General features: G+C 49.7%; 1 protein-coding gene across 2 annotated transcripts in view; it reads right to left on the reverse strand.

Moving 5' to 3' along the window:
• Positions 1 to 534: 534 nt before the first annotated feature.
• The window catches only part of PCDH19 (protocadherin 19), a 58,153-nt gene continuing 41,762 nt past the window's right edge, over positions 535 to 16,925 (reverse strand). For both annotated transcript variants that reach the window (XM_085060723.1, XM_085060722.1), the window contains exon 5: positions 535 to 5,323. In XM_085060723.1, the coding sequence (XP_084916849.1) occupies positions 4,734 to 5,323 (590 nt within the window). In that variant the 3' untranslated portion in view covers positions 535 to 4,733. The remainder of the gene's footprint in view (positions 5,324 to 16,925) is intronic.

A 16,925-nucleotide genomic window follows, 5' to 3' on the forward strand; every position in this document is an offset into this window, starting at 1 on the left:
TGCTCCAGTTCCACCCCTGTGTCACCCCAGCTGAGCCACTGAATGAGCAGAGACCTTGTGGAGGGCATTTAGCCTTGTAGCCACAAAGTGCTCAGATGCTCCATGGCTAAGAGTGGTCCATGAAAAAGGCAATTCAGAGGCAGTGGAAGCTACTGACCATCTCCTCCAGAGCACCTTCCTGAAAACCTACATAAATAAGTCTTGTCAGCCATGCCTCAGTGGAGAAGTGCTGGAGGTGTTTCCTACCTGTGCTCATCCCTCTCACAGCTGTGTTTCCCTTGAAGGTGTCAGTGCAAAGGACAGCACCATGCCCACTCTCAGGGCTCAGAGCATGCCTGTGCCAGTGGGTCACCCGTGGGCATGGGGATGACCTCTCCTCGGGACCAGGAAGGTTCTGCCTGATGTTTGCAGCCTCTTGAGAGCCAAAGCTGATCAGCCATGGGACAGGGACAGGGCTGGGGTGGCACCCAGCCGTGTGCTGGCTTCTGCAGGAGCAGCACCTGGAGCCCATCAAAGCAAACCCACTGAGGCAGATTTAACCAAACACTTACTTTCCATTTTATTCAATAATTGCTTTAATACTAAAATGCATTAGATGCTCAAAGCAGAGAAAAGAAAATCACATTTAGGTGGAAAACAAAGTTCTCATCAGATGAAAAAATCCCAATGTGGCAGGTACACCATTTGGAAACAGAATCATAATAATTTAATAAAGCTGCTTTATCATCTTCATAAAATAGACAGAATGGTGATTCTTTTTTTTTTTTCCTTTTTCCATTTTGCTGTTTACAATGATTCAATCACCGTGAAAATGTACATAACATACATATCAGCATATACAACAATTTATTCTTCATATACTCGGCAACGGAGACACCATGACGAGACGTACCGCGCTCAGTCCCGCGGCCGCCGGGCTGCCGGTGCTGCTGAGGCGTTTGGAGGTGTCTGGAGACTCCATCCCAGCTCAGGTCAGCTGAACATCAGCTGATGCCAGGGCAGGTTCTGTCTCATCTCAGCAGAGCTCGCAGCTGGGCTTCTCCCCGGCGGGGACCGCAGCTCACAGGTTGGATCAGAGATTACCCATAGCTGCAACAGCAGCTGTAGCAACAAGACCATCGATTTTCCCCAATGACAGACAAATGTGTTTCCATTCATAATTAGGTTTTTTTTTTTTTTCCTCCACCCCCCACCCCAAGAATTATTTCGACATATTCATCAGACAGTGTGTTCTTCACAAAAGCAACTTGTTTCCTATTTGGAAAAATAAAAATTTAAAAAATAAAAAAAAATAAAGGAATTCACTTTTGCACAAAGTGTGATCCACAGGCCACCTCCAGCTCACAACAAACAGGGAACGGCAACAACCTCAGCAGACAGTGTTGGAGTGGGGAGGAATTTTCCAGCCATCACTTGTGCCCCCAGCCCTCCACCATCCTCCCAGCCCAGTCCTGCAGCCTCGAGGGTGGGACAGGCCAGGGGGTCCCAAGGGAGCAGGGAAGAGCTCAGCCCCCCAATGCCAGCCCCAGAGCTGCTCCAGATGGGGTCCTCGTCATGCTCGGGGGAGAATCGTCGGTGCTTGCTGCTCTCCTGGAGAAACAGGGGAGCAGAGCAAGTTTGCCTGAAGGAAACCAACAGATCCCAGCGATTTTTCCTAAACCAAATCTGAGGACAGGTTTTAAGTTATTAAAAAGCACAGTAATTACATCTGGAATCCTTCCAAAAAGCCTTCCTGCCCACCCCACAGCTCGGAACATTTTTTGCATGGCCAGTTTCGATGCAAGTAGGAAAAAAACAAGAGGCTGTGATTTGCCCAGGAGCCTGAACTGATCTCGAGTGACACAGAGGGACAGTGACAGGAGTACCAAAATATTCTGGAGAGGGCCAAGGCAGCGAGGCCAGGGCTGCTCTCTGGGTCTCCCCTTGGCCCTGCACAGCAAGGCTGTACCAGGGAAGAGCCCCTCGCTCAGCATCCCCTGCTGCAGCCCGGGTCAGCCCAGAAAACTGGTGTTTAAATGATTTTCTTGGAGGCATAAGGGTTTACTGACCTCTTTAATGCCCCCTTTTAATACAGAATTATTTCACGTTCTTCCTCGGCTGTGCTTTTATTCAGAGTGGCAAGGAACATTTCCTCTGGGTAAATTAGAGAAATGTTTCTATTTTTTTCTTTTTTTTTTTTTTTCTCTCTTCCTTTTCAGTTAGCATCTATTTTTCATCCCAAACACCAGGCTGGTGGTGGCAGCTCCGCAGGCAGAGGGGAAAGCTCAGCGCTTTTCCAGGGGATGATGATGGAGCACTGGGGGAACTCACACTCCCCACCCCACGAGGGGCTATGGGGAAACTGAGTCCCACCCTGGCAGAGCTGTGGGGTGGACAGTGGGGTGAACATTGCCCTGTGAAGCCAAAAACATCTGACAGACCAAGCTCTGTCTCTCAGCAAACACATGGGAGAAGTTTCCCCCCTCAAAAACCCTCCCAGAGCTGACAAAACCAGGTAACATCAGAATAAACTCAGCTTAACAGGTACAGAACACCCAGTTACTCCAACAGCCCCGAGCCAGCCCCTCTCCTCTTTGCTTGTGTTGTAATAAAACACACATTTGGGGGAAAAAAACCAGAAATAAATGACAGCAGTTACAGTACACAGGCAGGAAACACGGTGGGAACAGAAACAACATATCCCTGAAAAATGGGGTCAGAATCCAGAAGAGGGGAGAAAATCCCCAGCTGGCTTTCCAGAGGGATGCAGGACATCATGGTAACATGTGGGATGGGAGCTGAATGAGGTAGTCATCACACCAGTGAGGGAAGCATCACAAATTTCATCAGACAACTGTTTTTTTGTTGATTCTTTCCCAATTCCTGGCCCTAGCAAGTGGCAGGGGAAACAGGCTGACTGCAGACCTGACTCGGACTGACCATGGCTTCAGGCAAGATCAATCTGCCCTGAAGAAATAAATGGCTGGAGTTTAATTTTATTTGGAGGATCATAATGACTGGAACTTGTTTTCTTGGTGTTTTTCATTTAAATAAATCAAAGTAACAAATACTTTATCATGATATGTAGACCTAGAAAGATTCTTTCTCTAGAAACCACTAATTTCAACTTGCTGGTACAGCAAACATTGGCAAGAGCTATATATTTTTCCTTCCATAATCAATTTTAAATTCTAGGAAACATTATCGAGGGTAGGAAAAATCCATTCAGTGAAGGGTTAATAATAATAGCAATAATAATAATAATAACAATAATAATAATATACTAACTGAAATCCTCCTACCTTACTTATACCTCACTGAGGAATCATCACTGGAAGAGAGCAGAGAGCTGTGGAATCCCTTCCCTCTCTCCCTTCTACAAAATGGCTATTAAAGTAGCTCAATTTTCAAATCAATTTTATATGAGTAGATTTGTACCCACACAAAAAAAGTCCTTAATTATGAGAAAAAATAATGAATTGCTTTAATTTTTTCTCCATTAAGAAGGCACATTAATTGAATTAGTAGCGTTGTTACATATCACCTGTCTGCCCCTAAATTAACATCACTATTGCTCATTCCATACTTATTTATGATGCAGGGATAGAAAGAAATCAGAACAGCCTAAAATCCATGCCATGATGACATACATACACACACACTCTTGGCATAATCATGGCTAGGAAACGCTGACTTGGAAGTGTGTGTGTCTAATTGAGAAGGTAATTTAGATCTCTTAAAATAATTCCATCTCTTTGACTTGGAAATGACTGGAGGCGAGGGATATCTAAATCTGGGAACTGGAAAAAAACCAAAATAACCAACTTCTGGAAAAAAAAACCCTTTCCATGCATTGCCTTGAAATTATGCAAAGAAACGGATAAGGGGAAAAGTTCAGCACAGTGCATCCGACAATTGCAATCCAGGCAGGATTTTCCCCAAAACGTCTTCCCACACTGCCCTGTCATTCTCCTGCAGGAGCCAGGGGAGGCTGCAGGCAATGGGGGCTGGAAGAAGCACTTGCTCCACCGGGGCTGCAAACTGCAGCTTCCCCAAAGTTTGAGTAAGATGATCGTGATTTTTTTTTTTTTATTCTTTTTCTTTTTTTAAGCCTGAAAGCCTTTTGCCATCACTAGACATACAGTAATTTGCAATATCAAATACAATAATAGTACAGGTAAGTATGTGACAGCAAAAGGATTCATAAATGCAGGGGTGTCCATAGCAAAACACCAACACCTTAAAATACAAACAACCTCGTGCTGGGTGAATTTGAACTGAAACTCACCCGACTGTCGCTCTCGACAGTCCCACACAAGAAACAGCCGCTACTCTGTCCAGACTAGAAAACCGCCGGGGTGCTTACTAAAGATGTCCGAATAAGGAATTTGCCGCTCAGTGCTTTCCAGGAATGGAAATTTATCTTCGCTTTGAGATATAAAAATATATAAACTCCAGGGAGGGGATACCGAGCGCTCCCGAGGCGTGGGGGTGTCGCCTCTGCCCGCCACCTGCCACCTCCCGGCACAAGCACACCGCCTGTCCTCCGCTCCGGCTGCACAGCCCTGCCGCCCGGCGAGACACGTGGGATTGTCACACTAACGATAGCTTCATCGAGAAACAATACATTGAGGGAAAGCTTTTAAATACAGCAATCTGTGAACCATTGGTAAGCGATAAAAACAATCTGCGCTGGGAGTCGTGCGGTCCCTCATCCTCATCCTCGTCCTCATCTTCCTCTCGCCGAGCGCTGCTCAGAGGACGATGTCCTTTAGTCTCCGGGCGCCGGGCGAGTCCTTGTCGCGGCGCTCCTGCAGGAGAGGGTTGCCCTCCTGCCCGCCGCTCTCGCTGTCCGCGCCCCGGGGCTCTGCCTCGGTGGGCCGGGAAGGGCCACTGTTCCCAAAGGGCTCCCGGTCCCGGCTGCCCGCGCAGTGCCCCACGCCGTAGGGCGCCGCCGGCTTGCCGGACAAGGGGCTCTTCAGGTGCAGGGGCGAGGTGACGGGGCTGACGGCCTCGCAGCCGTTGCCGGCCTCGCGGACGGCGCCGCTCACCTTGGGGCTGCAGGCGGCCGAGTCCACCGTTCTTTTGCCCTTGGGGTTGGCCAGCCGCTCCTCGGCCGGGGGCTCGCCGCCCTCCTTGCCGAAGGTGGCGAAGGTCCTTTTTGTGCTGCAGTCTGCGTAAGGCTCGGCGTCCACCGCCGTGGCCTCGATGGACAGGGCGATGACGTTCCGGCCGTGCTCGGGGGACTTGGCGCGGCTGGGCACGGCGCCGCGGGGCATCCAGCACCTGTCCGAGTGGCCCAGGATGCGACACTCCTCCCGGCAGTGGAATCCCTCGCTCTGCTCTGCGGGGACAAAACACAGGGGCTGGTGAACAGAGAGCCCGGCTGCACCACCCACCAGCCTGCCCGGGCTGCGGGAGATCACACCGAGCTGGGTGCTGTGCATTCCCCCTTCCCCAGCAGAGGTGATCCTACCCCAAACAGCAGTGATCCTACCCCAAACAGCAGTGATTCTACCCTAAACAGCAGTGATCCTACCCCAAACAGCCATCGGTTTTAAGGCTCTACAGGCTGGAGTGTAATTTCCAACAGGCTGTGTGTCACCTGTCACCACCAGAACAGAAGGCTGGGCAAGGAGTGACGGCAGCAAATCCATCACAACAGGTCTGTCCATGTGTCAAGCCCTCAGAGCCAGTGGTTCCTGGGTTTAGTGACCAGTGTTAAAAGCCACCATGTTTTAAGCTTGGTTTGACGTGACATTTAAGCTTGACTTTTTGCAGAGTGGGGAAAGGAGCAGAGGGAGGAAAGAAAAGGGGGAGGAGGGAAGGTTCTTTTTGGTTCTGCTGTGTATGTGTGTTTTAACTTGTTGCTTAATCCCTACTGACCTCTCCCACAACAGAGGCTTTATAAATCTCCAAGATTGTCCACTCCACTGAAGATTAAATGTGTCGTTCCCAGTGCTGGGGCTTTATTCATACAGGAGCAATAAAGATCCCTTCTCTCGACTTGGGGCTGTCCCAACACCACTTTACAGTGCTGAAATATGGACTGGTGGTTTAACCCTTTCCAAGGACTCTCCATGACTAGATCCAAGAGCTCCCAGGCGAGTGCAAACCCTCGTGCCCAGAGCCTGCGTGCATTCCTGCACTGTCAGTCAATCCCAAGGGACTGCACAGCTTCCCCCCACATCACAGATGGACAGGCTGCGGCTCGAGGAAGCAGCCAGGCTCAGCTAAGTGCAAAGCTGGAAATCAAATCCAGCAGTTTCACCATCGCCAGCCTTCGCTGAGCATCCGACCGTGGCTCCCGCCAAACACCGCAGGATCCTGGCTGCTTTTCAGTCTCAGCTTTTCCTTCATTTGATAAGAGCTTGTAATTGCAGCTGGCCCTCGTAAAGCACAACCTTTCCCCACGCAAAGACGTGGCTCCTTCCTCCCATAACCCCCACAGACTGGAGGCAGCACTAAAGCACTAATGCCATTACCCATCCGAGGCCACGCTCGGCCGGGGCCGCTTTGATGGATCGAAGGCGGCAAAGGTGCAGACTCAGCCTGGGTTTCCTTCCCGTCCGTCTGCAAACCATTCATTTTGATGCTCTGTACATCTGTGTGCATAACCTCCGCTCCTCAGACACATTGGTATTTCCACCACATTCGAGCACTAGGGCGGCTGATAAAAATTCTCGGCACATAACACAATGCACCAAAATATGAGCAGCTTAACACTTACAGAGAATAAACGAGTAAAAGGCAGACCTCGGGAAAAAAAAGAGGAAAAACACCAAGAAAGGCTTTTTTTAAAAAAAGAGAAGAAAGCAATTAATCGAAAAATATATGGGTAAAACATCAGCTCTTTCTCTACATCAGAGCAGCAAGCCAGTGATGTGGAGCACAGGGCTGGGTGGAGGGGAGGAGGTCTGGGTTTTGCCAGCTGCCTTTACAGAGGCTTGAGAGAAGGATGCCCTGAGCCCTACCCACAGAACAACCTGCACTGAGCTCTAAAAGCCCATGATCTTATACTTTGATTCCGTTAATTTCAAATACTTGAGCAAAACAGAAAGAGAAAAAAAGAAAAATTGCCCAGAAAATGTTGCTGTCTCCCTATTTATCCACAGCTTAACTTCAAAAGGGTGCTACAGGCATACAAAGTTGTGTAGTCTGGCTGTGATAGCAGAGGACTTGGTGATGGCTGGAGGGGCTACAGAAATATCTTGGATCCTCATCCCCGATGAGACACTGATTTATTGTGCTGTGTGACCTTGGGCGTGTTGCTGGAGCACACATCACTTCAGTCTCTCCACAAACATGAAAGGCTGGATCTGAGAGTGTGCTGGGCTGCCTGGTCAGTGCAGGAAGACACAGGGAAGCTGCTTCTCCTCACCTTCCCTGCCCAGCATCACAGCTCAGCCCCAAATCCATGGGACCACCACAGCCAGGGCAAACCTCTCTCCAGAGCGAGCACAGGGAGGTTTGTCTTGCCTTGACCCATTTATTCCAAGCTGGCACATTTTACAGTTAAAACAATTGGAGGACTTCCCTGATTCCTGCAAGTGGATATTCCTCAAAGCCCAGAAAGGAACCTGTGCTTGAAGAGCAGTTCATTAAAGAGCCCTGGCCTGGTGCCTCTCTGCCAGGGACAGATCAGCTTTGGACACCACAATGCTTGTCTGGAACTCACACCAGCAGCAGCTGAAGTGCAGGAGGAGAGGAGCTGAAAAGCATTACATCAAATTGAGCTGTTTCAATCTTTTATATTAGGAAGGGAATGTTAACAAGTCTCAAAGAGGCCAGGCTGACAGGCAGAGGGGCAAAAGTCACCATCATCCACAGACCTGAGACAACAGGTATTTCCGTGGAACATTCTGTCAGTCTGCTTCTGTGCTCAGCACACATCTCAGCTTTGAGCCCACGTCCTGCAGCCAGAAACCATCCTGCTTTTGGGGACAACATGTGTCTAGGCTGCCCAGAGCAGCCCTGACCTGGCAGCAGACACAAGGACCAGCACAGAGCCCCAAGCAGCAGCCTCCTCTCCATGGCAGAATGGGGATTTTCAGCTCCCCACCCATCCATCACTGTCTTAGCCCTGCAGTTGATATAAAATACTATTTTAATGCCACAAGCAAGCCCTGCTGATACACAGAAACACCATTCCTCTGCTATCCCAGCTCCAGAGAAGGCACAAAGAAGGCTCCAAAGAAGGGTCTGTGGTGATGCCAGGGCTGATCCTTGCCTCCCCCTCCTACCCCAGGCAGAGGCAGGCAGGGAGCTGCTGAGCACACTCCTGGCACTGCCCTTTGCAGCTCAGTCTGACTCACCCAGCCTTGACGGCACCCAGGACAGTCATTCACATTCACATCCACATTACTGTACTCTTCTGCCTTGTTCTTTACCACTTTAACCATCAGAAATAGGACAACAGGAAATTCTTTTACAGCACTAGACCTGCCCTAGTCAATACAACTGTTACTGTCTGCACTAATAAAATGTTCTTGATGCAGGAGCAAAGCCCAGGTAATAACAGCAAACACACACGATGTGGTGAGTGGCTGGCAGCCAAAACAGGCTGCTCCCCAGCCCTGTGCTCATGGCAGGGGCTGAGCAGGCTGGTGTGAAACTGCTGCCTGGCCAGTCAGGAGGGAGGCAAAGGGAAGGCAAACAACAGAGGGGCAGAGCAGGGTGAGAGCACCAAGCTGTGGCACTGCTCTGCACGAGCCATGGAGAGAACACCTCACCCTGACACAGAGTCCCCAAGGGCCCAAAGCAGCAGGCTGGCAAGGACCTGCAAGCTGGCATAGGCTGGGGCTGGGCAACACCACAGCCCTGGGATGGACACCATGGGCCAGGGCATGACCTGAGCTGGGCTTTCCAAGGAGCTGAGGACACTGCACACACTGAGGGGACAGTCCTGTTGCCAGCCAGGCTGTGGGGACACCCATGTGGCACCCAGGGGGCCCAGAGCAATGCAGAGCAGCTCACCCAAGGGCAGGTGCCCTACATGGGAGCAGCTGTACCAGAGATGTGCAGGTCCCACTGCAGCAATATCTGTATTTCAGCCAGCCTGCCCTGACCCAGCACAGATCCACAACCTTGTTTCAGAGCACCTTGGGGCACGGTCACTTTTAAAATGTTCCCCAGGTACAGAATGTCCTGGAAGAAGTCCTTTCACCAAGAGGTGAGCAGCTATCCTGAAGTCAGACTTGGCAGGAGAAAATATGTCATTACTAAACATAAGCTCTTGCATAGCAAATATGAAACAACATAAAATCCACAGCCACCTCTGGAATAAATATGTCCCTCAACAAGTAAAGCAAAATCCATGTTAAACTCCAGATTTCAAACCAGAGCTCTACTTGTAACTCAGAAGACCAGCACAAAGGCAACTGCTGAGGAACAGCAGCTGCAGAAAGACCTGGTGGGAGAGATAAAAATCCAATAAAATACCCTCAGCACTTCCCAATCCCACCAAGAAAGCTCTTGGTCAGAAGAGCAGGGAGCCAGGATGGATGCCCAAAAGGCAGAGCCCAGCAGGAGCTGGCAGAGGACGTGGTGGGCAATGGAGCTGAGGAGCCTCCAGCTCCACGCAGCACGGGGTCTTCCCTCATTACAAGGAGGGATTGAACAACACCCAGGGTGTATGAATCTCCCAATTTCCTACCCAACACTCACATACCTGCAGCACAGCAACACAGAGCTGGTGTGTGAGGTGCCCATTCAGCTCCCAGAGCAATTGAATTATCTCCAGTGGAATTGCAGCGCTGGCCAAAGAGACAAAGTTAAATCGTAGCAAGGTGCAAGTGCCTGGGAATGTAATATTCCTGATAAATGGCCAGATGACATGTGCTGTTATACAATCTAAGGTGCAATTTGGGCGATGACAATAGTCCCTGGAGTTTCCATTTCCAAACAGCCGCTCGGTTCAATCCAATCCATGTCAGAGAGGCTTTGCTGAGGTGAGTAAGGAGAGCTCATTTCTGCTATTACATGGGGAGCAAGGAAGAGGAGCAGAGGAGTGTCTTGAAAACGAAAAATAAGGGGAAAAGAAGAGTGACTGGAAGAATCTCAGCCTGCTGGGACACTCATGGGGTGGGTGAGCATCATGCTGAGCAGCCCCAGCCCTGCAGCAGCACTGGTCCCAGTGCCTGTACCTGGACTGTGCCCCAGGTCCCCTCGTGCAGAGCCTGGCTTTATCTCACATTTCAGTGTTTCTTCAGCAACCCTGTGATTATACTGTAATCACGATGACACTGCTCCTGGGTACAGCAAACAGCACGATCATTAAAAAATTCATTTCAAAATCTTCCTGGAAGCTAATAAATTTTACAGCAGTTTCAATCCTTTCTCATTGCAACAAAGAAAAGCTTAGTTCCAGACAAATTAGAAGTAAATTGATTGCCTTAGGGGAATCTATTCAAATATCACTTTTCCATGTTAGAAATCTCTTCCTGAAACAAGAAGAGGAGAACCAGGGAGAGCCAGCACGGGAGCAATGTGGAAAAGCAAATCATTAAATCTCAGTTCATGAAACTGAGGGGCGGGGGGGGAATCAAACTTAAAATAAAATGCAAATGTCTCACTGGGGTGCGGGCCCAACATTTGTGACAGAATTTATGAATAATAAATATGAATAAATAGTAAACACGAAGGGATCAAACACTGTTGTGGATGTTTACTCATGGTTAGCCATCTTTCATGGACAATGAGCAACTGCATTATTTAACACTCTTCTTCCAGCTACTTCGGGGTTTCTTTTCAACTCCAGCACCTTCATTTTCTCAGGGGTGTATGCACAAGGTGCAAGGCTTGTCCCCCAGCCCCTGGCAGCACCCAGCACCCCCAGCACACCAGGGGAGTCCCTCCACCCCAACAGGAGTGGCTGTTCCCAGCTCGGCAGTGATCCACTGCATTACACTCCTGATAAAATAATAAGCTTCAGCAAAATACAAACAGTCCCCAGCCATGGTTCATCATTTGCTTGTAAATTAAGACTCTGCACCTCTTCCTTATCTCCTCTAATAGCATAATATCAGGAAACAAGAGGTGGGGAATAGTGTATTATATTTTTGACCTATGGGCTTTACAGAGCCTTCCTCGCCTTTCCTAATAAGAAACCTCCAGTCAATGCAGCAATGTAATCCTGGCGTGGCTTCCCTTGCACAATGCTCAGAGGATACTAATAACCAGGGACAGTGACAAATACTCTTTACTGCAACAAGGAGCCTTTCTTTTCCTCTCTTTCACCATTATTCAGGATTTATGCAAGCTAAAAATGCTGTATTTTTAATCCTGGATTGTCTGTCCTGACACACAAGGTCAACAGCGCTTGGACAAAGCACTGGAATTATTTTAATGAAACAAGGGCTGTGATTGAGATTAATGTATTGGGCAAGTGCTGATAAGGACCCATGGCTGCATGCAGCTCATGGCCAGTGTTTCTGGAATGGTCAAGGCATGCAGGGGGCTCATTCCCAGCTGCTGGACACACACAGCTCCCAGGAAATGCTGAGGGCTCCCACTGATTTACACCAGCCAAGAGCTGGCCACTCACCTCTTCCCCTGCTCTGTATTACCATCAGTAGCTCCCTCTCTCCTGCAGAACTGTCCTGGTTTATGAATGAGGACTGAGGGACAGACAGACCTGCATGCCAGAGGGCAAGGACAGAATTGATGTAAAGGATTTTCTCTGGAAAAATGCCCTCCTGGGGATGCTGATGCCTTGGGGATGAGGAGCAGGCTGTGGGAAGGAGGGTGAGCACCAGAGGAAGGAGCTGCTGTGTGGGAATGCCCTGCACTCCAGCAGAGGCAGACCCAGAAGGTATTATGGGCTGGAATGCAATTTAATGCTGGCTGCTCCCCTTTATCCAGGACCGCAGGCCAATCCCCACCTCGTTCACAAGGAAAAATTAATTCCCTTTCAGAAGGCCAGCAGAACACACCATTTAGACTCCAATTAATCCTTTTCTTAAGTGGTCCTTGGAGCTCGTGCTGGCCCCTGAGTGGGGATTTCACCTCCGAAACTCTCCTGCCCATGCCTCCATCCAGGGCTCATTAGCACCCTGAGTGATGCTGGGATCCAGGAGCCATCCCTGGGAGAGGAGAGCACTCTGGGCTGGCACAGACCTCTCCCTTCCTGAGCCATTAGGGCTCCGAAACTCATGGCAGAACTCCCATTAGTGCTAATGGCAGAATACAACCCCTTGACTTCATTACTGGAATTCAATTTCATTAGCACTGGATACAGAGGGATTGTCCTAAATACACTCTTTCTTATACTTTTTTCATGTTAATGCAACCATTTGAGTATATTATACCCTGCAGAGATGGAAACATTTCTAGTCTGTTTAAACACATTTTCCACAATTGGGAGCAAAACTTTGTCTCCGTTTATGCCTCTGACACCAGCTGCCTTCCATTTAATGGGACTTTAGTCGCTAAAACAAATTAATCCAAAGGTTACTGTTCTCTGTTATTGTCAAAGACGAAGCAAATTCACATATTCTGTCAGGGTAACACAGGACCAGCCAGGCAGCCACATTCCAATGGCAGCAATAAATCGAATTATTACTCTGTCCTATTCAAAATTAGGCATTGCTCAGAAAATAGCACGTCAAAAATTCTGATAAAAATTCAACAAAACAGAAATTACAGTTGGGGGAGATAAGAAGCAATTCCTGGATGGCTGCACTGGGCTAACTCCTGGCCCAGTGCCTGTTGGATCAGCATCCCTGCCCTCTCCTCAGGGGGCTCGTGGTTAATGTCTTACTTCAGCCAGCACCTTCCTCAGCCAGGACAAGACACAACCACCCATCCTCATCCTCCTCCTGCAGGCATGTGAAGGCCAGAGGATGCTGTCTGCCCCCTCCTCCTGCCACCCTCCCAGCACGGCTCCCCCTTCCCTGAGAGCTTTCTGGTGCTTCCACACAACAAGTGAGAAATAAAGGAGCTGAGGTTATAAACACTGATACATAATTTACTCCTATTATCAAGATTAAACACATCTTTGCATGCTTAGCATAAAACAACTGCCTTTCCCCAGATTTCTCAAGGACATGCATAAACTTCATTATTATCTAAATAATCAAAAGAGTATTTCAATAGAATATTTAACTGTCTGCCTACTGGAAACTCACAGCCTTAATCTAACACTGATCCTCTGTTGTCCTTCATGTAAATATTGTTGGGACGTCAGCCAAAGCCTAGGGAAGTGAGCTTCATCTTGGTGGATGGGAATCTCTCGTGTCAGATACAGTCAGCCTGACTAATGAGACCTACAGCTTGCCAAAACCTACAGCCTCGCTGTCTGTTCCAGCCATTGAGCGCGCTCAGAAACCCAGTGGCACCAGCCCAGCAGTCTACAGATCCCAATCAACTATCAATAGCTTAAGTGTAAGTGATTGTGTATGAAGTACGAGCCAAATGTGTTTCCTTTTTCAGTTTTAGGACCTCCAGTATTGTTATTGCACCAGTAATGCTTGCACGGAATTAATCATAGACGTACCCACAAGGCAAAACATTATGAGGAGCTCTTTGTACTTTCTAAAAGTGTGCAGCTCTGAAGAGTGGAGGGAGCTGGAAGGCTTCCCAGCACGATGGGGCGTTCCTCATCATCAAGAGATAGCCAGGGAATTTTTCCCCTTTTCTTAAAAATCCAAAATGTTGGTCGCTGGCCATCTCTCATCATGACATTGACCTCTCATGCCTCCACCCTGGAGCCCAGCATCATCCCCTCCCTGGTGCTCTACTTTAAGTCTTTTTCAGATGCACACAGGATTTTTCCATGCTGGTGGATCTGAAGTACAGCAATGTACCACAATAAGATGCTTAGGGTGCATCAGAAAATCCCACAGGGACCTGGGACAGCCACAGGGACAGCTCTGCAAAAGCTGCTCCACACTGTCCAGCGCCCAAGGGCACCTGACCCAGCACCACAACTCACAAGGACACTGCTGCTCTCTCTGCATGGCCATGGAGCTACAGAGAGGGCTCCAAGCAGGCTCCACACCAACGAGGGATAATGCCAGCTCTGGGTTAGACTGGCCCCGGGGCTAACAGAAGAGACAATGGGATTGCCAAAGTCTGGGAATCTGGTCCATTTAATTAGATGAAACTTCATTCTGGCAATTAGGTTTACCTTCATTAATCCAAAAGGCAGATAAACATGCACGTAAAATTACTAAAAGGTCAATAGTTAAATCTAAAACCTCATTACAAGCTTGGGGAAATGACATTACCTGTGAGTCACAGACAAGCTCAATTCCACCAGTCCATGGGGTCCCATCCTGTCCCACACCATCCCATCTGTTGGCCCCACAACCATGGGGGTGAGATGGAGAATGAGCCCTGCAGTGTGTCTGGGGTTGTTAACAGCACAGCCTCAGGGAGATGGCTGAACAACAGGAATGGAAAATAACTGTATTTTCATGACCTGCACGAGCACTGCAAGGAAAGCAGTCAGCTCTAGGCTCCAGTCCTCCCAGCCAGGCTGCTGCCAACCCATGGGCAATGATTCTGAGTCCTACAGGGGGCTGCACACCACACTGGGATCCCACCACATCCCTTGCTGTGGCTCCAGCACAGAGCTGGGAGGCTCTGCTCCCCAGGATGGGCTGCTCCAGCACTGCTGAGCACGGCAGGCTCTGCCCCAGCCTCTGCCAGTGCAGCCTCTGATGATTTCTGGTTTCCTGAGGCGCATTCCTGCAGCACTGCCCCGAGGTCAGGCTGGATTGTGTTGGCTCCTGGCCCTGGTTCACAGGGCTGTCAGCTAAATTGCACCACAGCATCGTTACTCCCAGTGATGGTGTGACAGACAGACAGAGCCCAGCTGGATTTTCAAAACCTAAGCACTTTGCAACACTGACAGGCAAGAAAAAACATCCACCAACCCACAACCCTCTTAGTCTGAGCAGGTTTTATCTGGAAATACCCAAAGCTAGTCCGTGTAAGACCCCAGAAAGTCATTCCTCCTGAACCACTTTCCTGACCAAACCTTTCAAGTGTCACTGGGAAATCAAGAGCGACAGGTAGCAGCCCCAGCCAGCTTTACCTGATTAGTGCAGTCCCCACCGCATCCTCAACACGGCCCTGCTTCAAAGGGACACAGCGAGGCTGAAATGACTGATGTAATTGGTGCTTTCAGACACAGTTAGCACGAGCAGAGTCCAGTTCATTACGCTGGAGTTCACCACGGGGCTGCAGGCACAGAGAGGAGGCAGCTGGGGCTGAGCCAGCCAGGCTCCTGTTCCTCAGGGCTGCACCCTGAATGAGGGGCTCAGCCCCAGTGTGCCCCTCTGCAGTGCAGCCAGCCTGCTTCTCCCCTGAGCACACCGAGGGGGATGCAGGGGGAAGGCAGGCAGGTCCTGCAGCAATCCTGCTGGAGCCTCTACAGGGATCCACCCTGGCTGTCTGCAGCACACAGATGTAATGCTGCCTCCCTGCCACTGCACCTCGCCTCATCTCTGAAACACTTACACATGCAGCATGCATTAGAATTAAAAAACCATTAAACCTCGGAAAGGAAAAACTTTGACAGGATGCGTAATATACTAAGTATAATTAATTAAATTGGATGAGGCACTGGGGGACGCGAGAAGAGTGGATGGAGACTGTTCTTGGAAAAGGGATGGTAATGCACTAATGTTCAGTGTGTGCCATTAAAACCAGCCTTGGAAGGGACGAGGATGAGCGACAGGGGCTTCGAGAGATGGCACCAGCCAGTTGGGCACCTCGGATGAACAGCAAAAAAGGCAATAGCACGAAATGTGGCCAATTAGAGCCCTAAAAAATTATAATGAGGGTGGAAAAGGCACCCGAGAGATGGAAAAGCAGAAATAGCAGCAGGCTGCTAAACAGCAGTGCCCTACCAGGGGCAGCCTCCTCCAGAGAGCTGCTCTCAGCCACCCACCAGGGCACACACTCCAGACCACCTTCACCCACCAGCTCCAGGCTCCTTGGGGCAGGCACAGGTAAGAGGGGATCCATCCCAGAAAGCATCTGGCTCTCTGTGGGATTGTCCTTCAGCTATTTGTACCTGCAGGTGCAGTTCCCTGGTGTGGGTAGCACCCTGCTGCATCCATCCATCCCCTCGGCAGTGCCTGAGGTGGGTGGGAAGCAGCAACCAGAGATGGGGCTGGGGGAGCATCAAAGGCTCCCAGTCAGCACAGCAGGCACACACAACATGATGAGACAGGCACAGTCTGGCTGTTCAGCAGGACAAAGTTTTAACAGGCTTAGCAACAGCATCAGCACTGATCATTAGGCAATTACAACTGCTGAAAGTTGACAAAGCACCAGGACCAAATGAATTATCTCCCCCAAATCCTGCAGGCAAGAGCATGGAAAAGAGAAAAGTCATTGTCAACAGCCTGTGATAGCTCACTGGGTGCAGAGCAGTAACTAAAAACTAAAGGGCTGTTCATTTACTTGCTGTTTTGAGAGATGAAAGGGAAAGGCCAGGAAATGAGATCTTCAAAAATATTCTCATCACTCAGGGAGTGGTGGGAGGGAAGGTCCTGGAAACACTGATACAGCCAGGATTGCTCAGCGCCTGGGGACATCTGATTCAGAGGAAGGGACTGCGTGTGTTTGGAAGGAAAGGCAGATTTTGGCTGGGGGAGTTCACTCCTGAATCATCCCCAGCGTTACTTGCTCAGCTCTGCACATTCCTGCACAGCCGCCAGCGCCGGCCAAGGGACAGTCGTGAGCTCTGCCTGGGGATGTGCCAAAACCCACTCTCCCTGCACTCTGCAGAGCTGCACCCACACGGGACCACGGTGACTCCCTGCTCTGCTCCCCTGCACACCACAGGATGCTCAGCCCTGTCACGCTGCGCTTCTCAAGCACAGCCCTTCACTCTGAGTGACGAGGCACGCTTTTCCGAAAAACATGCAAATGTGATTTAAAGACTCTAAGTGATACAGAATATATCACATCCCTTGGGAACCTGTTCCAGG

Source organism: Lichenostomus cassidix, chromosome 4A (genome assembly GCF_008360975.1).
Source record: "Lichenostomus cassidix isolate B80296 chromosome 4A, HeHo_3.0, whole genome shotgun sequence".
NCBI lineage: Eukaryota > Metazoa > Chordata > Aves > Passeriformes > Meliphagidae > Lichenostomus > Lichenostomus cassidix.